Genomic DNA, 24,630 nt, shown 5'->3' with positions numbered 1-24,630 from the left:
GTACTTTGGAAGGCTGTGGAACATTAATTTTCAATGTAGGAAATAGTTTACTTACTCTGCTATGTTATTGCAGACAGTATGTTCTTCCAGATAAAGTTGTAAGAAGTGATCTCTAATTTTTAAATGTTAATCTCAAAGCTATATTCTTTGTACAGATTCTCTGTATCTTTTCATGAGAGTAAACTCCTTTTAGCACATTACTGAATTACTATTGAATACATGCAGGATACAAGTTGGAATCTTCAATACATTAAATAATAACTTAATCCACATTCAGTATTCTCAATAAATACAAACTTTTATTCTTAGAAACTTAACATGAATGTCCAAATTAATACAATTATACCATATATTTTAAATAGACCATCTTTTAAAGGGTTGCTGTGTGCCAACATGGGTGGTTTTATGAATGTCATCTTTGGGATAAACAATGTAATGTATGATTAGAGACAAGCAAGCTTGAGTTCAGTTTCAAAGGAAAAGTAGTAGATATACAAACATGCCCATCTTTCAGTCTTTCTTTGGCTACCTGATCTAGGAGGCTGCTTGGTTTTTTTAAAACCATTACCAGGGAAACCAATTAATCCCAGACAAACTCCTGAGTAAATTGACAAAAGAAAAAGTATCTTATTTTATTATTTAGTTGCTTACTAAGTATAACTTCTATACCAATTCAGTCTGTCTGACTGTAAGTGGTTTATGGAGATTTTATCTGTTCTATCAAACAACTCCATGCATACCCCAGTTCTATTTCTTTTTTTAATTGTAGAAGTTATTTTTAATATTGATATCTTGGTCAGCAAGGGTAGTACAGGCTGAGATTCCTATAGCATGTACTCTCTCAATTTCACCTGATAAAAGAATGTGCCACGTTCTCCACACAGATTTCTGTCTGTTTTACACCCCCCCTTCCCCCTCCAACTTGTTTTGTTGAAGCTGCTGTGGTTTAAAGGTTAAAGGGAAAACTTTCTCTATAGCATAAAACTTCTTGGACAAGAAACTGAAGTTGATTTATATTAAATATTCTCAGAAATAATATTCATTCAGCCCAGAGGTCAATATTTCAACAAGTTTTGGTAGAGAACTTACACTTACTAAATGTCTTCACCCAGATTTCTTTGCTGTTGAGTGACTGTGGCCTTTTGTTTCTTCATTTTTCCTCATGGCAATAAACTTGAAATGTAGCAGCCCTTCAAAATGAAGTTTCTCATAGAAGTTGTAACCATAGGTCTTAACTTTTCATCACTTAAATGTGGAACAGAACCTTAGCAAATGGGGGGAGGAGGGAGGGGACACATGTGGTGTGTATCAGGAATCAGTGTAAATCAGAAAGGTGTGGTAGGGGGATTTCCTGCCCACAGGCCAAGCTTTCTTACTGGATGTTCTGTACGAGAACCAAAAGTTACAAGCAGGATTTTCCACAGACACATAATTTGATAATTCTGAAAAATACTGGGAGTCTTATAACAAAATAATTTATAGACATGAATATATCAGAATCATGTAATAATAAAATGTAGATCAATAGCTGGACTTAGTCTAATATTTAGGTTGCATTCTGCAAGCATGGATCTATTTATGGCTGTTTTCTCTTCCCATAAATGAATAGTCAAAGTGCAGGAAGGATGACATATCCAATATTCTACCATTTTGTTATCTGGTTATTGCAAATTCTGCTTTCTACTCTTCAACACATTGTTAAAGTGTGACATGTGCATAGTATGCTAGGTATGAATTTGTTGATCAGCTTTCTCCTGGAAATGGCACTAGTAAGCTCAGCTTCTTAAATTTCAAGAGCCAAGTAAAAAATAAATAAATTATAACATTTTTCTGGAAGCCAGATCTTGGATTATGAACCGTGAGCCCACCAAATTTTAAACATAACATCTAATGAAAATGTACCTGAATTATTTCGTTATGCTACTGCTACCTTTCCTGACCTAAGCATTTGAAGTTTTGTATAGGTATGTCTTTGCTTCCTTTTTACTTTTTTATGTAAGTCTGGATGTCTTGTTACTCCTAAGGTAAGACATTAGTCTGAATTCTCAGACTGTACAAGATCTAGAGATTCTACCTAGGGTACTGGAAATGCAAGTTTTATGATAGTTTATAATCCATCTTCTGTTGTTTCTTATTTTATGAACATTTTATGATTCCTTTATAAAAAAATCTTCCTTTCTTTATAATAAAAAGTATACAGGGAATATATTGTTGTAAGTTTTCTCTACGTAAAAGAATCTGGATTTTTAAGACATACTGCCACAAGTCCATTAAACTAATTTAACTTCTAAGTCACTTGATAACGTGTTGTCTAGATAGTTTATGAATGTAGTAATACATTAAAAAATGAGTAAGCATCATAAGATAAAAAAATTAAACACATAGTTGGTCAAAATGTTTCACAAGTATTGAGAAAAGTTGATTAAAATATACTGTTCAAAGTGTACATTAAAAAGGAAGAGCAGAGAAATGAGATCACTAAATTACACTAAAGCAAAATTGTAATGTCATCTAAAAGATCTGGGAAAATAAAATTTAAATGCATCTTTCAGAAATAAGTCTGCAAAGATTTTAATTTGAATTGGAATCCAGTGCAAATATTAAAGTAGTAGTATAATGGGTTACTGTTACTAAATTCTTATTAAAAGTTTGGCAGCTGATTCTCTACCAACAGATACTTAATACCATTTGGAAAGGGAGTTCCACATACAACACATTGCAGAATTCCAAATAGGAGCCAAACAGGGCATAGATAATTGAAACAAGGTAATATTTTCTTCATCGGGCTATAGCTGGCATACTAGTTGATAAATTATATTTTGAATTTTTATTCCATTTGTGCTTGTATTTAGGAAAAGAAATAGGCAAGCTGCAGAAAACAAAGATGAACTTTTAAGAAAGTACAATGTAAAAGGGATTTGGTTGCACCTCAGGGAGAGTGGGCAGCAGTCTGCCTACCTCTAAGATAGTAAATGCTTTCATATACCAAATTAGCTGTTACATATTTATGTTAATGGATAAAGAACTTGAGAAAAAATGGAACTTTGATGTTATATATGCTGATAGCGGCAAGAATACTCTATGCATAAAAATGGAAGGATACTTTGATTCCCACAATGGACGAATGGCTGCAAAAGTTGATAGAGTTAGCAGAGATGGCTAAATCAATTGCTTTGATTAAAGAAAAGAATGCAATTAATTTTGTTTCTAATTGAAAACCGTTTTAAACTTTGAGTTTGAGATGGAAAAAAATGAAACTTTGATTGGGTTGTGCTAATTACCGGTAAATAGGTTTGTTGTTATAGAAATTTATTATAGAAATAAATGTATATTATTATATGAAAGTAAAAAGTCAAGATTTTATGTTATTACCTCATTCTATTGCGTCAAAAGGAATCGGAAGTCAATGCTTTTCTTTTTCTTTCCTCCTTTATCCTATATTTTTTCTTTCCCCATTATCTTTACTTTTTTTGTACTTCTGTATTTTATATTTTGTTAAACTAATACAATATTTGACCTGAAACAACTGCAGCGATTCACTTAACAATTGTGGCAAGAAAGGTCATAAAATGGGGCAAAACTCACTTAACAACTGTCCTGCTTAGCAATGGAATTTTGGGCTCAATTATATGTTGATGACTACCTGTAATCAATTATAATATAATTGCTTTAAAAAATAGGTCAGAATTCCTATTGCAATCTCCTCAATTCAAATTCAGTGTGTTATCTTACGTAGGAGCTTTAATTTGTGAAATGATAATTGAGACTGTGGGAGTGGAAATATTATAAGTTCCCTTTGAAAAGGCTAAACATTTGGTAGTTGATATCCCCCCTTTCTTACTATTATATACGTACTATACGTACTTATGTACTATATTAACTTTTGAGATTTTACAGTAATGAAAAATCAAATATGTTGATATCTGTTAGGAAAAGTGTTTTACTTTCTATCTCTTAATGATGCTTTTTCAAGTTTTCATACAAATGATCAACACAATACAATATTTTTATCTGTATTAACACCTTGTGTTAAGTTCGGGTATTGACGAGGCAGGAGACCAGGTTAGTGACAACAGCTCTTTAATATAGTGTGACCCAGCAAAACTCTGGAGAAAAACCTCTCCTTATATACACTTCAGCCTGAGGCTGCAACCAATCAGGAACGAGATATTTCCCGCCTAAAACTCCCGCCAAAACTTACAGTAATACATTACACTCCTTCCCTCCCAGAAGGCACTTTGCCAATATTTGCATATTACTTCTCTACGTAGTCCTGCAGGTACGTGGGGCGTCTCCTGACTCTCCCGGACCTGCGCAGTTCACTTTCTGGAGTTGAGTCGAGCTTGCCGGAGGGACTTTTCGTTCCTCTGAGCTCCTCCTCCCGGCCATCCGGCCCTGGATTATTCGCCGGCTCGGACCTGCTGTCCTCTCGAGGGGCCTGAGGGTGTCGCTGGACCTCGCCTGGCTCAGATAAGTCTCTGTTTGGTTCTATGCTTTCTGTTTGTTCTCGGCTCCAGTCAGCTGTGGGGTTAATTAAATCATAGTCAGGGCTCGTCTCGCCTAATTCTGCCTTATCGCTCAATCTGTTTCTTAGCTGATCTATGTGGCGCCTCCAAACTCTGCCATCGTCTATTTCCACTAGATACGATTTGGGGCCCGTTTTGTCTATGACTATCCCCCTCTTCCAGTTTGGGCCGTCGCTATAATTATGGGCCCACACTGAGTCTCCTATGTTTAATTCCCGGAGTCTATCTGGTTTTGTTTTGAACCCGTCCTGCACGTAGTTCGGGTGTAGCCGGTCTAGCGGGCACCGTAGCTTCCGCCCATTAATAGCTCGGCTGGGCTGCGGCGGTGGCCACACAGGGGTCCTGTGTTGGACGGTTAGGAATCGTCGATTTGTGCCTGCCAGTCTCCGGGCTGCTTCGTGATAGCGCTTCTTTTGCACTCCGAACAAAGCGTTCAGCAAGGCCGTTCGGCGCAGGGTGGACCGGCGCTGAGAGGGCATGTCGGATGCCCTCTTCAGCCAGGTACCCTTCAAATAATGCTGCAGTGAACTGTGGGCCGTTATCGGACACGAGGGTGTCCGGTAGCCCGTGCGTGGCGAATAGGTGTTTTAGTGCTGAAATGACGGCTCCCGCGGTTGTGGATTTCATTAGGATGATCTCCAGCCATTTGGAGAATGCATCCACCACAATTAGAAATGTTTGGCCATGGAAGGGCGGCAAAATCAATGTGAATGCGGGACCAAGGGCCTTGGGGTTTCTCCCACTCCAACACTGGGGCCGTGGGTGGTAGTGGTCTGGATTCCTGACATACCTGGCATCGCCAACCCTGTCACCGATTTCCTGTCCATTAGGGGCCACCAGACATAGCTCCTGGCTAGCCCTTCATCCTTACAATTCCTGGGTGACCCTCATGCAGTAGTTCCAGGACTTTTTCCTCAGCTTCTCTGGAACTACCACCCTATCCCCCAGAGCAGGCACCCCTTGCACAGACAATTCCCTCTTTCTTTACAAATTCTCTAAAACGGTCGCCCGGTATGGCCATCCCTTTGAACCCAACTGATTACAGTTCTTAAAACAACGTCCCGGTAGGAGGCCGAGCCACTTCCTGCGATGTGACTGGCCCAGAGTCCCAAGAGTCAATTAGTAGAACGGGGTGCCCGGAGTAGGGTCCTCGATTTCCCGGCAATGGGCATCTGCTCAGTGCGTCCGCATGCCCCAGCTCTTTCCAGGTCGATGCTGTAGTTTGTAAGAGTAGGCGGCCAAAAGATAGTCCATCTGGTCAGCCGGGTGATAGTGCCACTGGCGTTGGGCGGTCGCCAGCCAGTAAGCCCAATAGTGGTCTGTGGTCAGTGATAATGTCAAAGTCTCTCCAAAACGTATTCGTGAAATTTTTCACCCTGACACTATTGCGAGAGCCTCCCTATCTAGCTGGCTGTAATTTCTCTCAGCCGGGACATCGTTCGTGAATAGAACGCTATAGGGGCTTCTGTGCCGTTTGGGAGTCTGTGGCTAAGTACAGCTCCTACTCCATAGGGGACGATCACAAACCAATACTAACGGCAGCCTGTTATTGTATTGTATTAACAGGCTATCGCTTGATAGCAAACTTTTACTGCCTCAAATGCCCTATTCTCTGACTTCCCCACGACCAAACTGTGTTTTTCCAAGCAATTTATGCAGCGGTTCAGCAACGGTTGCCTTGTCTTTAAAAACACGGCGTAAAGTTTACCAGACCCAGGAAAGCCTGGAGTTCTGTCTTGTTTTTGGGTGCTGGGGCTCTCTTTATCGCCTTGACTTTGCTCTCAGTGGGGTGAATCCCTTTTTTGTCTATTCTATAACCCAGAAATTCAACAGATTCGACCCCTATCTGACACTTGCTTGCTTTAACTTTTAATCCTGCCGTCCTAAAAATGGCCAAAACTTTCCTTAATCGCTTCCCCAGTTCTCTTAAATCTTCCCCTGATACCAACACATCATCGAATAGGGCACGACTCGGTAACCCTTGTAGGAGTCGCTCCATCAAATTTTGGAATAGCCCCGGGGCCACACTCACCCCAAACTGTAACCGGGTGCACTTAAAGGCACCCCGGTGCGTTACAATGGTCTGGGCTTCCGCTGTGCTAGCATCTACGGGTAGCTGTTGGTAAGCTTGTGCCAAGTCTAATTTGGCGAAAACTTGTCCGTGCCCTAGTGAGTGCAATAAGTGTTGCACTACTGGAACTGGGTAGGCGCTCTTTGCAATGCTTTGTTCAAGGTAGCCTTGTAATCGGCACAAATTCTTAAAACGGTCGCCCGGTATGGCCATCCCTTTGAACCCAACTGATTACAGTTCTTAAAACAACGTCCCGGTAGGAGGCCGAGCCACTTCCTGCGATGTGACTGGCCCAGAGTCCCAAGAGTCAATTAGTAGAACGGGGTGCCCGGAGTAGGGTCCTCGATTTCCCGGCAATGGGCATCTGCTCAGTGCGTCCGCATGCCCCAGCTCTTTCCAGGTCGATGCTGTAGTTTGTAAGAGTAGGCGGCCAAAAGATAGTCCATCTGGTCAGCCGGGTGATAGTGCCACTGGCGTTGGGCGGTCGCCAGCCAGTAAGCCCAATAGTGGTCTGTGGTCAGTGATAATGTCAAAGTCTCTCCAAAACGTATTCGTGAAATTTTTCACCCTGACACTATTGCGAGAGCCTCCCTATCTAGCTGGCTGTAATTTCTCTCAGCCGGGACATCGTTCGTGAATAGAACGCTATAGGGGCTTCTGTGCCGTTTGGGAGTCTGTGGCTAAGTACAGCTCCTACTCCATAGGGGACGATCACAAACCAATACTAACGGCAGTCTGTTGTTGTATTGTATTAACAGGCTATCGCTTGATAGCAAACTTTTACTGCCTCAAATGCCCTATTCTCTGACTTCCCCACGACCAAACTGTGTTTTTCCAAGCAATTTATGCAGCGGTTCAGCAACGGTTGCCTTGTCTTTAAAAACACGGCGTAAAGTTTACCAGACCCAGGAAAGCCTGGAGTTCTGTCTTGTTTTTGGGTGCTGGGGCTCTCTTTATCGCCTTGACTTTGCTCTCAGTGGGGTGAATCCTTTTTGTCTATTCTATAACCCAGAAATTCAACAGATTCGACCCCTATCTGACACTTGCTTGCTTTGACTTTTAATCCTGCCGTCCTAAAATGGCCAAAACTTTCCTTAATCGCTTCCCCAGTTCTCTTAAATCTTCCCTGATACCAACACATCATCGAATAGGGTACGACTCGGTAACCCTTGTAGGAGTCGCCCATCAAATTTTGAATAGCCCGGGCCACACTCACCCCAAACTGTAACCGGTGCACTTAAAGGCACCCGGTGCGTTACAATGGTCTGGGCTTCAGCTGTGCTAGCATCTACGGGTAGCTGTTGGTAAGCTTGTGCCAAGTCTAATTTGGCTAAAACTTGTCCGTGCCCTAGTGAGTGCAATAAGTGTTGCACTACTGAACTGGGTAGGCGCTTTTGCAATGCTTTGTTCAAGGTAGCCTTGTAATCAGCGCAAATTCTTATGGACCCGTCTGGTTTTATAGGGTGACGATTGGCGCCTCCCATTTGGCATGGTCAACTGGCACTAGTATCCCTGGCTGACTAATTTATCTAACTCTTTGTCGATTTTAGGTTTGAGTGCAAAAGGAACCCTCCTTGCCTTTAACCTAATGGGAGCTATTTGGGGTCTAAATTGAAGGAGATAGGGGTCCCTTGTACTTGCCTAAACGGTCCTCGAATCGTCTGCGAATTCCTCCATTAGGCGTTTTGCAGGTTGCATCCGCTCGGTGGGCGCCAGTCACCCCATTCCCAACGCCTGAACCAGTCTAGCCCCAGCAAACTTGGCAAGGTTCCCTCGACTAACGTGATGGGCAGGGTCTTTTCGTATGTCCCGTGCTTGACCTCGACGGTCGTTGTCCTCGAACAGGGATGCGGTTGCCCTGGTAATCCTGCACCGGAGCCGTTGTTTCTGTAGCTTGCGCTGCGATGTGCGGCAAGGCTTTCACAAAAGTGTCCCAGGACATGATTGTGATAGCTGATCCTGTGTCTACTTCCAGTCGGCACGGTACGCCTTCAATTGTCGGGTTTGTGAAGATCTTTTCTTGATGCGGTAGCTGCGTGGTCTATGGTAACAGTCATTCGGTTTGACTTCGCGCTCTTTCTTTCCTGGCCAATCGCGGTCGCCGCCGATCTCGCGCTCTGATTGGCTGGTTTGAAATTTCGGAATGTGGGGTTTGCATCTCTGACTCAGAGCCGCTCTGATTGGCCGATTTGAATTTTCGGCGGAAGGTTGGGGTGCTCGCAGACTTGAGCCAGGTGCCCTTCCTTTCACACCGCCGCAAATGGCGCCCTGAACTTACATCTTTGGCGCTGATGTCGCCCGCAACTTCCGCATTCCTCCGGTCTTCCTTGTCGATTTTCCGTGTAGTGGACTTCTTCCTCCTCTTCGCTGGTTGACTCACGATAGGTTTCTTCGTGGTGGACTGTGCTCGGCTTTGCGCCCGCCATCGGCGTGAGTCGCTTTGTAAGGTGTCTGCTGCATGGTTGGACATCTCATGGGCTCTGGCTTCGTCCAGAGCGTTTGCCAATGTCAGGTTGCTCTTGGCTAGCAACCGCCTCTCAAACGGATGTCTCTGACCCCCGTATAAGTTGTTCCAGCAGCTCTTCGTCCAGATCGCGGTACTGCAATGCTTGGAGGCTTGTCTCAGGGCTGCCATGTAGTCGCTGATAGACTCGCCTTCTTGTTGCCTGCGCCCCAAACTCGCACTCACGAACGTATTTGGACGGGGCTGGTGCGAGTGATTCTTCAGGAGGGTCTGAAGGGTCTGCCACGACACGGAGTGTAGCGGTGTTGGCTCGCTAGGGCTTCTGCGACGGCGATGACTGCGGACCCACAGTGGCTTATGAAGTAAGCCCGTTTGCGGTTGTCGGAGACTCCTGTAGCTCGTTGCCTCCAGGAAACTTTCAAACGGGTCATATATATTCCCCATGTTTCCTGGGCAGGGTCAAACGGAGTGGGTGGCGTGTAGCCGGTCATCGCTGCATTCGCTATCACCTTGCTGGGTTTGATTCTCGTAGTGAGTTCAGCTCTGTTCTGGTGCTCTGCCTCAAGATCCCACCTTCGTCGCCAATGTTAAGTTCGGGTATTGACGAGGCAGGAGACCAGGTTAGTGACAACAGCTCTTTAATATAGTGTGACCCAGCAAAACTCTGGAGAAAAACCTCTCCTTATATACACTTCAGCCTGAGGCTGCAACCAATCAGGAACGAGATATTTCCCGCCTAAAACTCCCGCCAAAACTTACAGTAATACATTACACCTTGGGTGATTTGTTTAATGGCATAATATAGTGTGACCTTTTTGGTCAAACTTAGATATGATTTATTGAGATCTATGTCAAAAAGATTTAAATATTTTAGAATCCTTTTCATTGTTTACAAAAAGGACCCAATTAATGGAGCAGCAGATTGTTTAAAATCCTTACAATGACTCAACATCTGCATGAATGCAGTAGGCGCAGTCTAACAATTACTTTTCCATTCTCTCATTGGGAGGTAAGAATGCATCTTGTACAATGGAGCTTGTATATGTTTTATTCTTTAGAACTATTCTGATGGAATTGTTAAACCTCATTTAAAAAACTAACTATGAGTTCTGTTGATTGGAAAAGAGCCATAGGTTCCCATTGATATTCAGGGATTTGAACATATTTGATTCTTGCAAATCCAAAAATTATGCACTGAAATTAAGTAATTTTCAGTCAGCATTCTGTCTCTTTGCTCCATGCTGGTATTTTTTATTTTTTTTCTGAAAAGTACTGAAAAGGAATTTTTTGTGAGAAGTTTGAACATTCTGATAGATAAGAAATATAAGCTATTTAAACTCATGAGGCAAGGTCTGATTCATAAGCTACTCTGAGTTGTAACCTTGTGTTGTGATGTCATTTATTAAAAACATTTTTTCTGAGAGAACATAGCCATCTTGTCTGCTTATTTTGGCTGAAAAGTGTGCAAACAAACAGGCCATTTTTATCCAAAATCAGGAAAGTGTCTTTTGTAAAATATTTGTCTCAAGTTCCATGAATGCAAATAATAAATGATGCTATCTTATTCCAAATCACAACTGGTTGAAAATGTATCCCCTTTCTCTGTTTTCCAATTCTGAGTTAAAATGGCAATTTTCTGACCTGAGCCATCCTAAGTCTTTCAGAATAAATAATGTCCAAGACTCTATTCCATTCTAGTGGCAGGCCCACCTCCAATTAGCTGCAGTTCTTGCCTTTCTTCTCCCATCCAGCAGCAGGTCACTGCCCTTACTGCTATGTTCTCTACATTTTTAAAACAATCTTGAGGTTTATCTAATTATGGCCTCTTAATTCAGTGAACTATCAACTTTCAAAGCTCGTGCTCCATTCAAACCTCTCATCTTCTATTGGGCATCCTTTTGGTTTCTGCCCTGACTGGGTGAAGTGTTCTATCCTTGCTTTTCCACTATCTGCACGAAGTACAGCAAAGTTTCTCTCCCTTTCCTTTTGCTTTTAATATATCTTTAGGAATGCTGCTTTTTTGTTTGTATGAAACTGAATTATCAGTCCTTCCTTGTTGTAGTTTCCATGGTTGTGGAGTGAACTAAGTGAACTAATGATGAGTTCACTTAGCAACTGTTCAAAGTTACAACAGAACTGAAAAAAGGACTTACGATTTAGATTCAAAGTTCTGAGGGCTGGCTCACGGCTCGGCTGAGGAACTTGTTGCGGCCTGGGAACGGGCCGCGGGCGGGGCCTTAGACCGGTCGTGCCTGCGCGGCCCCTGACCCGGCCCAGGCCCCACCCGCCCCCTTGGTCCCCTGAGGAGCTGAGAGGGATGAAGCGCCGGAGAAGACGCCTAGAGAGTTCCTGGAGGTCTAGCCGTTCAGAAGCTGATCGGACACTAGTGAAGTCCTATACTAGGGCTTACCTAGTGGCAATGAGGGGGGCGAGGCGAGCTACGCCTCCCTCATTGCATCGGCAGATAACCGCCCAGCCGCCCTGTTTGGGTGACCGCTCCCTCCTACACCAGGGGGATCGGGATGACCCGTTGCAGGGACGTGCTGAGGAGTTTAACGGTTATCTATACGATAAAATCGTTCAGCTTCGGGATGGTTTGGACCAAGATTGCGGTGATACGGGTGAGACGGCTGAGGGTGGTCTTGGTGACACTTTATGGGATGAGTTTGACCCTGTCGCTCCCGAGGACATGGACAGGTTGTTGGGGAGGCTGAATGCCACCACGTGTTTACTGGACCCGTGCCCCTCCTGGTTGGTGCTGGCCACGCAGGAGGTGACACGAGGCTGGCTCCAGGCGATTACGAGCGCTTCTTTGGTGGAGGGTGTCTTCCGCCGCCTTGAAAGAGGCGGTGGTGAGGCCCTCCTCAAGAAGCCTTCCTGACCCGCTGTTTTAGGTAATTATCGTCGTCTCCAACCTTCGCTCACGGCGAAGGTTGTAGAGAGTATGGTGGCATATCAGTTTCCCTTGCACCTGGATGAAACTGTCTATCTAGACCTGCTCCAGTCCGGTTTCCGACCGGTTACAGCACGGAGACGGCTTTGGTCGCGTTGGTGGATGATCTCTGAGGGCCAGGATAGGGGTTGTTCCTCTGCCCTGGTCCTATTAGACCTCTCAGCGGCTTTCGATACCATCGACCATGGTATCCTGCTGCGCGGTTAGAGGATTGGGAGTGGAGGCACCGCTTATCGGTGGTTCTCCTCCTATCTCTCTGACCGGTCGCAGTCGGTGTTGACAGGGGGCAGAGGTCGGCCCGAGGCGCCTCACTTGTGGGGTGCCGCAGGGATCGATCCTCTCGCCTTCTGTTCAACATCTATATGAAGCCGCTGGGTGAGATCATCAGTGGGTTCGTGTGAGGTACCAGCTGTACGCGGATGACACCCAGCTGTACTTTTCCACACCGGACCACCCCAACGAAGCCATCAAGTGCTGTCCCGGTGTCTGGAGGCCGACGGGTCTGGATGGGGAGAAACAGGCTCAAGCTCAATCCTCCAAGACAGAGTGGCTGTGGATGCCGGCGTCCCGGTACAGTCAGCTAAATCCGCAGCTGACCATCGGTGGCGAGTCATTGGCCCCGGCGGAGAGGGTGCGCAGAAACTGGTGTTTGATACTTGCAAATAGCAGTCAAGAATCTCAGTCAGAAATTTTATAACAGACTGTGGAATGATCCAGAGATCTGTTGGTTAATCCCAATCTATATTCCACCTCCTGTATACTTGCAAATAGCAGTCAAGAATCTCAGTCAGAAATTTTATAACAGACTGTGGAATGATCCAGAGATCTGTTGGTTAATCCCAATCTATATTCCACCTCCTGTATACTTGCAAATAGCAGTCAAGAATCTCAGTCAGAAATTTTATAACAGACTGTGGAATGATCCAGAGATCTGTTGGTTAATCCCAATCTATATTCCACCTCCTGTATACTTGCAAATAGCAGTCAAGAATCTCAGTCAGAAATTTTATAACAGACTGTGGAATGATCCAGAGATCTGTTGGTTAATCCCAATCTATATTCCACCTCCTGTATACTTGCAAATAGCAGTCAAGAATCTCAGTCAGAAATTTTATAACAGACTGTGGAATGATCCAGAGATCTGTTGGTTAATCCCAATCTATATTCCACCTCCTGTATACTTGCAAATAGCAGTCAAGAATCTCAGTCAGAAATTTTATAACAGACTGTGGAATGATCCAGAGATCTGTTGGTTAATCCCAATCTATATTCCACCTCCTGTATACTTGCAAATAGCAGTCAAGAATCTCAGTCAGAAATTTTATAACAGACTGTGGAATGATCCAGAGATCTGTTGGTTAATCCCAATCTATATTCCACCTCCTGTATACTTGCAAATAGCAGTCAAGAATCTCAGTCAGAAATTTTATAACAGACTGTGGAATGATCCAGAGATCTGTTGGTTAATCCCAATCTATATTCCACCTCCTGTATACTTGCAAATAGCAGTCAAGAATCTCAGTCAGAAATTTTATAACAGACTGTGGAATGATCCAGAGATCTGTTGGTTAATCCCAATCTATATTCCACCTCCTGTATACTTGCAAATAGCAGTCAAGAATCTCAGTCAGAAATTTTATAACAGACTGTGGAATGATCCAGAGATCTGTTGGTTAATCCCAATCTATATTCCACCTCCTGTATACTTGCAAATAGCAGTCAAGAATCTCAGTCAGAAATTTTATAACAGACTGTGGAATGATCCAGAGATCTGTTGGTTAATCCCAATCTATATTCCACCTCCTGTATACTTGCAAATAGCAGTCAAGAATCTCAGTCAGAAATTTTATAACAGACTGTGGAATGATCCAGAGATCTGTTGGTTAATCCCAATCTATATTCCACCTCCTGTATACTTGCAAATAGCAGTCAAGAATCTCAGTCAGAAATTTTATAACAGACTGTGGAATGATCCAGAGATCTGTTGGTTAATCCCAATCTATATTCCACCTCCTGTATACTTGCAAATAGCAGTCAAGAATCTCAGTCAGAAATTTTATAACAGACTGTGGAATGATCCAGAGATCTGTTGGTTAATCCCAATCTATATTCCACCTCCTGTATACTTGCAAATAGCAGTCAAGAATCTCAGTCAGAAATTTTATAACAGACTGTGGAATGATCCAGAGATCTGTTGGTTAATCCCAATCTATATTCCACCTCCTGTATACTTGCAAATAGCAGTCAAGAATCTCAGTCAGAAATTTCTTTTGTTCACAATTGTTAGCTGCCAATTTCCTAAGTGAAGATATATTGCAGAGATTTGACCTGTAACATTATTCTGACTCTACTATCAAGCTAACCTTTTTTAAATGAATGTTAGGTTTAATATCCCTCAGCTATTGTGAATGAGAAATAGAATTAGAGAATAATATTTTTAAAGATGCCACTGTTTAACAATTATATTTTAAACTAATAAATTGTATTAAAGCATTCATGTGAGAACAGGATTTCTTTCTAAGGAATTCAGAAACTCTAGAGCTTGCAAATGGGAATATTTGGGCAAACCACAATCGAATATGCATATAGACTTCATGGGGTTTGGATAGCAAAAAAAGAAAAAGAAAGAAAACTATAAGAAATGTTTTATATGTATACTATTTGGTTGTTACTCAAGGTAGATATTGGATAATCCAAAATTGTGATAATCTAGACAGAGATGATATTTTTAAAAAATTATAGTTGGTTTTCTTATACTAATATGGGCTTAATTATGGTCGTAAATTGAAGACTATCTACACAGGAAAAGATAGGAACCAAAGAACGGCATTTTCCCCTGTTGCTTCGATTATTGTAGCATTAGAGCAAGCAGGGAGACAAAAGTGTGGAATTGCCTGAAGTTGCTCTTGCTGTTTCTTTCCCAGAAATGAGAAAAATTGTATAGAAATATTAATTTTTGAAAAATACCTTTATCCATAATCTGCAGTTCATTGATATATTGTGCGATAAAAGTCAACGTGTTATTACTTTTCCTCTTAGGAAGCAATGTAGGCAACAATATACAATAAAAGCAATATAATTCCAGGATTTAGCTTTATGACTGATAAAATGTTTTGTTAATTCTAAAATGTACTTTCTAACACATCAGATGTCTGACTGAAAATATTTTAGAGTAATATTTACCTTGCAGATTTTAGTCAGATAAATTTAAATACCGTACATGAAACTAACTGGCAGTGGAATAATTTACTCTAAAGACTGAATGATATTGGTATCAGTTTTAAAAATCACTCAAGTTTTTATTAGTACTCCAGAATATTCATCCCAAGTTAGGATATACACACTTAGCATAAAAAAGTAGGATTTTTTTTAAAGAATACATTTTGAACCAAAAATGTGTTTCCAATAACAGAACTGAACTGAGCTCGTAATCCATTCCACACAAAAATCTACCCCGTTACTCTGCTTTCTTGATTTTAGCAATCTAATTAGGTAGAAAAAATCATTTTGTTTTTGCTTTTGTTAAAAAAATAGAGTCAGAAATTCTTATAACAGACTGTGGAATGATCCAGAGATCTGTTGGTTAATCCCAATCTATATTCCACCTCCTGTATACTTGCAAATAGCAGTCAAGAATCTCAGTCAGAAATTTCTTTTGTTCACAATTGTTAGCTGCCAATTTCCTAAGTGAAGATATATTGCAGAGATTTGACCTGTAACTTTATTCTGACTCTACTATCAAGCTAACCTTTTTTAAATGAATGTTAGGTTTAATATCCCTCAGCTATTGTGAATGAGAAATAGAATTAGAGAATAATATTTTTAAAGATGCCACTGTTTAACAATTATATTTTAAACTAATAAATTGTATTAAAGCATTCATGTGAGAACAGGATTTCTTTCTAAGGAATTCAGAAACTCTAGAGCTTGCAAATGGGAATATTTGGGCAAACCACAATCGAATATGCATATAGACTTCATGGGGTTTGGATAGCAAAAAAAGAAAAAGAAAGAAAACTATAAGAAATGTTTTATATGTATACTATTTGGTTGTTACTCAAGGTAGATATTGGATAATCCAAAATTGTGATAATCTAGACAGAGATGATATTTTCAAAAAATTATAGTTGGTTTTCTTATACTAATATTGGCTTAATTATGTTTGGTTTTAATCATGGTTTATTTGGCTTTGGACAGTAAGCTACCACTTCTTCCCATTCAGTAATTGCCCTGCTGCTCTGACTTCCCACCTTTCTCTTTTAGAAAGGAAAGCAATGAACAATATGTAGGTAGAATTATAGTCATAAATATAATAACAAGTAAAATGTACAGTAGAACCTCTGGTCATGAACTCTTCTGACCACGGCCAAATAGAGTTCTGACCAAAAAAATTCATGATTTTTTTTTTCACGGCCGATTTTCCCTTCCATGCCATTAGTTTTTTTGGTAAGCACAATATTTCCAAAAATAGGTTCAGGTCACAATCAAATCGGGTTGCGACCAAAGTTATGGAAAATTATGGTCATGACCAGAGGTGTCTGTATATATAAATGCTGGGCCTCCATACAAAAAAATCATTAGAGTGTATGTGTGTGTTTGTGTGTGTGTGTGTGTGTATATATATGAATGAATGAATATGAAGCACAGAGAAAGAAAAATAAGTAATTAAAACAATAATTTTGGAAGTTTCAAAAAATCCCTTGTTTTTTGGGAAATAATCATTTTACTATTTTAAACTATTTAAAAGATAGTTTAAAAACATATTAGAGAACATAGTAAGCGTTAACTCAGTTGAAGAGGCTTTCATTAACTGCTGAGATTAAGCCTGCAACAAACTGAAACAGGCAGGAACACTCGGAGGCACCATAACATGAAAGAGAATACTCTGGAAATGGAAGAAAAAATGTACTTCAGTCCAGGGGTGAAATGTAAAATTTGTTACTACCAGTTCTGTAGGCGTGGCTTGGTGGTGGTGGGGTAATATGACTGGGTGGGCGTGGCCAACTTTTTTTTTTAAATCATTTTTTCAGCCGAAGAAAAAATGCTTTTAGAAGTAAAAAAAAACCCCTCTGATGATCGTGTGCCTCAGCTGGGCATGGGGGGTGGGCAGGGATTTTTGCGACCAGTTCTCTGAACCACCCTCCGCCATCGCTACCGGATTGGGCAATCCGATCCGAACCGGGAGCATTTCACCCCTGCTTCAGTCACTTTGACAGTGAGTTGGGGATTAACAGAGGCAATGCCTTCAATTTCTTCCCTCCAACAACAGTTGCCTGCCCATTCTGGCAATGGTGAAACTGGGTGGTTCTGATAAGCTTTCAGGGTGCTGTATATACCCAGTTGTAGTACATTGTGATTTATGGTAAGTATAACTTTTTATTTAAACTCAGCCTCTTATGCAAGGGTCGTGTTGATCCAAGAATGTTGCTGCTTTTGAAAGGCCTCAGGATTCCATGGAGTAATGGCTTCCAACAATCCACACACACTGACCCATTTAATTTCCAAAAGTAATTACTTTTAATATTTATTTTCACTATTGTATTGAAATGCTTTGTTCTGTATTTTATATTTTATATTGTAATTTTTAGCCACCTTGGAATATTTAATTGTGTATAACCAAGCAAACAAATATATGACTAAGTCCAAGGTTGTGAGTCCAATCTTGCCAAATTAGGTTTCTCCCCAGCTTTAATACTCAAGAAATATAGCAAGACAAATCTTGCAACAAAGGGTGGAGGACATCAAGAGGCAGGTGGATTTAGGGAAAGACTCTGTCCATGAGGCTCAGGAGAGGTGGAGACTGTGGGTCACATGCTCCTTAGATGTTCCTTTTATACGGAGATTAGGAAAAAACATATTCTACCGATAACTGTACAGTATCCTGGCTGCTCCGATGCTACCTATCTTCAGTGGCTGCTTAAGGATGAACAGTCCATAACTACAGCATAGGCGGCCAGATTCTGCGCAGCAGCACTGGGGATTCATCACAAATACGTGTCTTCTTCACCATAGCGATGAATATAACAATTGTGGCTAACCCTTTGCACTGCTTGGTCATTTTCTTTTTGGTGTTGAACCCACAACGGGCCACACAGTTTAGGGATTGCAACTATTGCATAGTCAGACCATGTATAATGGACACTGGATTTATTATAGATTTAGTTGTCATTTATACTAGAATTCTTAAATGTATATATACTGAGTGCTTTTATTTGTTTCTGGTCTAAAACTGTAATAATCAATTGATTGACTAAATAAGGTATAATATTAAAAATGAATGATAAAATAATAATCTGGATTTAGTAATGTTTTGCTTGTTAGCTTTCTTTGCTATATATTGAAGATGTAAGCTTTTTAATTTTTAGGGATTTTCATTAGGCATGAAGAAATAAATACGATGGGGTACAAAATTGTAATTTATTTTTCATTTGAATTCAGCTGCATCTGAACTGGGAAAAAATAATCTAATGAGACTTCAGGCCAGATTTTATGAGTTAAACTCTAGTCACAATTTTCATACCTGCCTTTTTTATAAATTACCTTGCTAGATGAAGTACTCTTGAAAATTAAAAAACTTTACACACTATTCTGCAAATTATGAATTACTTCTCTTGATCTTGTCACTACTGTTGATAAATTTTAGGGTTGCGTTTGGGCTGCTTGTTGGTTGTTTTGTTTTGCAACTATATCAGGTTGCTGGCTCATGTTCAGCTTGTGATCCACCAAGACACCCCAGTCTTTTTCCAGATACAAAGTGGTCTGTTACGATGGTTTCTTCTTTCAATATTTTATTGGAAGAAGTTTTTATTTCTGTTTTAATTGTTATATTGCTTTAATCTTTGTAAATTGCCCATGTACTTGTGGACAGTTATAGGAATAGAAGGAAACAAACAAATACATGTATTGCTGATTAATATTATTCCTCTGTCCATAAAATTATCCGGAATTGAGTATGATGTGAGGAAAACTTTACTTGTATTATTAGCATATCAGAAGATACACCAAACAAAGAAATCAACAAAGTATTTAGAAACTGTATGATTATTATTTTTAAAAAGTCTTTTAATAATGAATATAGAAGAGAGAATTGTCTTTTTATGGGCAAGATAAAATTGGCTTTATTCAGGAAAATATTAACTTGCATTAATTCTAGTTTCTAAGCCTTTTTCATGTTCTAAGATGGTAACATTTACCAAAACAAAGATATGTTCCTTATTTTTATTTTTATTTATTTCATTTTGTCACAACAGTATACACAAACATCGACATAAAAAAAACCCAACACATCGTAAAAGAAATATATATATATATATAAGTAAAAGTATGCAACAGCTATGTTAATTTGATATAATGAAGGGAACAATAGGACAGGAACGGTAGGCACTTTTGTGCTTTTATGCACGCCCCTTATAGTCCTCTTAGGAATGGGGTGAGGTCAATAGTAGACAGTTTTTGGTTGAAGATTTTAGGATTTTGAGTAGAAACTATGGAGTCAGGTAATGAGTTCCAAGTGTTAACAACTCTGTTACAGAAGTCATATTTTCTGCAATCAAGTTTGAAGTGGTTGACATTAAGTTTGAATCTATTGTTTGCTCTTGTATTATTGTGATTGAAGCTGAAGTAGTCTTTTACAGGAAGGATATTGCAATAGATGATTTTGTATGTTAAACACAGGTCATGTCGTAGTCGGCGGAGTTCTAAATTTTCTAATCCCAGGATTTCAAGCCTGGGATTATTTTAAGATAATAATTAATTAATTATAATTAATTATAATTAATTAATAATTATCATAATTAATTATAATAATTAATTACAATAATTAATTATCTTAAGATAATAATTAATAATATATTAAGATAATTACCATAGCATTACTTAAAGCAAAGAACTTGCATTATCTGATTGTTGTCAAAATCTGAACTCTAACAAAATTGGCCAGGCACATGGGCACAATTATAGAATCATATTTAATGGCTATAACCTTTTAAACTAGCCATTTCAAAGTTTTATAACTGTCCATTTACTGACCATCTTGTCTGATGTCAAAAGAGTGAGTTTGACCTCAACTGGATATCTCATTTCTGGTATTGCAGTAAAATACTTCCACTATTTTTATAAGTATAAAGGTTTCTGATCAACAATAAAAGTAACTTAAATTTCTTTTGGTCATTTGATATTTTTCCTAAAAGATTCAATGAAATGTTCAAACTGATTTTTGTGGCAGTTATCATAATTCCTGGAAAATAATTGTAGCCATCGCAAAGGAATGGACAACTCTGCCTCCAGAGAGCAGTTGCTTTAACAGAATAATGTATTTATCTCAAACTAAATTTTGTTCTGTTCCAACACCAGTTTTAAAAATGTGGATACATTAATGTGGAATATACTAGAATAAAGTCTCTCAGTTGAAAAGCAGATCCTCAAATAAAACATTTTTAGGAAGATATAGAACCCATCCTAGCAAAAGTGCAGAAAATTGTTTATATCACTGCTAAAAATGGACAAAATTTCCAAACAGACTTTCACTGTGAAGGTCCCAAATGCCGAAGTAGTATGAGAAGCTTTGAACATGCTACCTTCAGAAAGCCTTACTTTTTTTTCTTATTCTGGCCTTAGAGTCCTACTAGTTTGCCTTTCACTTTTCAGTTTACGAAGGCTGGGTTTGCATCCTGCAATTAGCCGCAGCTCATCTACCTGCCACATGGGTGTGCTCCCTTCATATTCATCTATGAATCTGCAGTACAAATAGCTTCAGAAGGATGACTGTGCATAGTCTTCCTGACTATTCAAAAGTATAGTAATCAAATCCAACAGCAATCTTCTACAGTCTGGTCTATAGAAGTAAATCCATATTATTTTTCTCAAATTGTTGCATAAAAGGATAATGAGTTCGGAATATTGCACATGCATCCTAGAGGAGAATGAAAGTATCCATTGTTGGTTTTGAAGACAAAACTATTATCTGACACATCCAAACATGGAAAAGAAATGTTTGGTTTAATTATTGAGAACAAAAAAGAACCAGGATGTGTTTCTGAAACCATTGCTTAAAAGAATGATGTCCTCAAATTTCAGAATCATAAAATCCTCAAGAAAAGGGAAGAAAAAATATTTATGTACCACACAAATATGATGCATAGAATAAGCCAAAGCACGATGCATAGACTAACCCAAATATAACCCATATATACCCATATAAGAGAAGTTCCCTGAGGATGGGCTCCAGCATGAGTCCAAAAGCTCAGAAGACTAAACCTCTGGTCCTGATGACTGACCCAGATTGACCTTGCAACATTATCCTGGGGACACGTATATTTACCTTCATTTGTGAATAAAAAATAAATAGACAATAGATTCAAAGATTTGCATCAATCTTGTTCACAAAGCACCAGAATTAACCTTCAAATGTTGAATTGCAACATGCAGCAGCTCCAGTCAGCAGAGGCATAATGAAAGAGGCTGAGAGTTGTAGTTATACAGCATAAGCAAGCTGTAGTTTCTTCATGCTGTAATCCCACAACATATTAATCTTTGACACGTTAACTATTAACTATGATTTATTGAATATGCAAAGACCTTACTAAATTATAAACTGCTACTCACATATTGGATGGATTTACACAACACACTAAATAAAATGTATATTGATATTTATTTTGAGGCTTACATGAAACCCTGTAATTAGTTGATAAAGTGAAATTTGATTACCTGATTATTATATCATACTATTGCTATTTCTTCACCATGGACACTGTGTCATGAGTATTTAAAATATTGTTTTTAGAAAAAAGTATAAGCTAAATTCATTTAGTTATACTAGCTTTTTCTGACCTATTGTCCATCAGATCTGCTGGACTGTAACTCCCATCATCCTTGATAATAGGTATCTGGAGGACAACAGGTTTGCCAAACATATCTTAGATATTACTCCCATTGGATTGATAATTACCTTTCTCAAACATTTTGGTTCGGTCAAAAATAATTCTAAGGTTATACTGTGAAGAGATGCCTATGGAAATCCCTTCTCATTTGTGCATGATTTATAGTTATATTAAAATATGAATGCTTTCTTGTACATATTTTTGTCCATGTGCACAACATTTAAAATAGGGATAGGCAACATAGAATTGGATATGAGAAAGCACACATATTAATTTGCTTTTCATTTCTAAATCACCTGTTTTTTCTTCTCTTCCTTCTCTTAGCTTTATGTGGAAGTAGAATAATGCACATATGGGGAAGTTTTGAAAGGAAGGGAAAAGTAGAAATGATATATGTCACAACTATTGGGTAGTATGATGTCTTTGAACATAGGACGAGGTCAAGCATCACACTGACCAAGTGTGATTGGACACAAGGAATTTGTCTTTGGTGCATAAGCTCTCAGTGTACATAAAAAATATATTCAGCAAGAATCATAAGATACAACACTTAGTATAAGTCATAGGATACTAAATAAGCAATCAAAATCATACTAAATAAAACAATATACGGTAATCGTAAAAATACAAGCAACAAGGTTATAGTCACAAGTAGAAGGAGATAGGTAATAGGAAGGATGAGAAGAATAATAGTAATACAGTCTTAGTAAGTAGTTTGACAGTGTTGTGGGAATTAATTGTTTAACAGAGTGATGGCATGCAGGAAAAAACTGTCCTTGTGTCTAGGTGTTCTGGTGTGCAATGCTCTTTAACATTGTTTCAAACTTCAGTACTTTAACAGAGGGATCTTTTGAGATGCTGTTATTGGTATATAGGGAGAAGAGAAGTAAAGAAGTGGATGATCTAGAAGTTCATGTCTTGAATATTTTTAAAACCTATTTTGTGACTTATGTTTCTTGTTTTTATAGTTATGTAACAATAGGTCACTGGAAAATTTAACAGGACAGAGTACAGATGTGGAACAGATCATATTAAGAGTTGTTTTAGGCAAACGTTTCATGAGAAAAAAGGCAGGAGTGGCAAGTGGCCAGGTTGTCTTTCACGGAAATAAGTCTAAGTAGACTTAATACACAAGATTACTTGGAAAGAAACTCAGATGTGCAAGGTGCTATAAGACTAAATTATCCACAGTAATAATATCTGGTTTTAGAGTAAATCTTGGCTACTTTGGTAAGTTTGGAAGTTGACTGTGTGACATTTTTTCTTTTCACTTGTGCTGCAGACATTATTCGCAGTGATATTGCACTGGATAAACAAAAAGGCTGTAAGATTGCACAGCATCCTGACATCATGTTGGAATTACAAAGAGAAAAGGCAGCTCAGATGCACCTGGTTCTTCTCAAGGAGCAATTCTCTAACACCTACACAAATCTCACACTTACAGGTAAGGCTGTAAACTAAGGATCATTATTCCATAGAAACTGTAGTATAATATAACTGTTCATGTTTCATGACAAAAAGAGAAATAAAATTGTTAATGAAAGCCTATTGATGACAGACTAACATGTAATATCAGAGAACTAGACTAGATTGGAAATCTGAAAACTGCCCCAGAAGAAGGGAGTGGCAAACCATTTCTGTTCTGCTGCCAAGAAAACTGAGTGGATCCATCCATAAAGTTAGCTGTAGTTAAGCTTGACTTGAAAGAGAATTTATAGCTTTGAGGCCATGGGAAGATTCTGTACAGATAGCACAAAGCCAATTGGAACGTTGTACAGATTAAAATATGGTCTTGAGTTTGCCTCTTTACTTTGCTGGCAACTTGAATACTTATAAGAGAATATATCCAATATAATAGAAAATTGATATTAGAAAAGGACATATAAGGAGGCAAATTCTCCTATCTGAAGAAACTCATCCATTAGTCATAATAGGCTTGGATGCCTAACAATTTATCCTGGCATTGTATCAGGAAGACTTGAACTTTGGCTATCACTTGGGTTCCCTTAGTGGAGTAATGATAGGAAGACTTGTTAATCATTATTTAAATATGAAAGCAAAGTATAATTGCATCAGAAAATTCAGTTTTATGTTCATATTAAATTCATTAAACTTAAATATTTTTGGAACTATTATTTATTTTTATTTTATTAAATTTCTATGGTGCCTGTCTCATCAAGGTGACTCTAGTCAGCTTATAGTCATTCAATAAAAATATCATATAAAACATTAAAACAATATATAAAGACCATGAATTTAAAATTCAGTAAAAATTCAATTGACCAACCTGGAGAGGAAGGAAGCAAAGTGCGCCTAAGAAGGTAGAATCTGTCTAATCCAACTTTAATCAACTCCAGAACACTACTTCCTCATTGGGGCCCCAAGACAGTTGGCAGAGCCAGCCTTTTCAGAAGGCCTGAAAGGGTATATGGACTTCATCTTTGGAGAGCAGGATGTTCCAGAGAGTGGGTGCCCTAGCAGAAAAGACTCTTCTCTCGCCAGCTGAAATTCCTTTACTGACTGGAACCTCAGCATGCCTCTTCTGCCAGCCTAGATGGGAAAGACTAATCCTCTTGCAATAAGTTGGCTCCTCAGATAACCTAGCCATGAAGGGCTATAAAGGTGATAACCAACACATTGAACTTGACCTGGAAGAAAACTGGCAGCCAGTATAGCTCGCAGAACAATGGTGTAATGTGAGACACCTTAGAAGCCTCCAAAACTGCTGGTGAAGC

General features: G+C 39.4%; 1 protein-coding gene across 1 annotated transcript in view; it reads left to right on the top strand.

Moving 5' to 3' along the window:
• Positions 1-24,630, top strand: part of HPSE2 (heparanase 2 (inactive)) — a 204,275-nt gene that overhangs the window by 7,543 nt on the left and 172,102 nt on the right. The window contains exon 3 of the mRNA XM_058188912.1: positions 23,178-23,339. Coding sequence (XP_058044895.1) covers positions 23,178-23,339 — 162 coding nt within the window. The remainder of the gene's footprint in view (positions 1-23,177; positions 23,340-24,630) is intronic.

This window comes from Ahaetulla prasina, chromosome 6 (assembly GCF_028640845.1).
Source record: "Ahaetulla prasina isolate Xishuangbanna chromosome 6, ASM2864084v1, whole genome shotgun sequence".
Taxonomy (NCBI): domain Eukaryota; kingdom Metazoa; phylum Chordata; class Lepidosauria; order Squamata; family Colubridae; genus Ahaetulla; species Ahaetulla prasina.
This window is presented reverse-complemented; position numbering and strand designations above follow the sequence as displayed.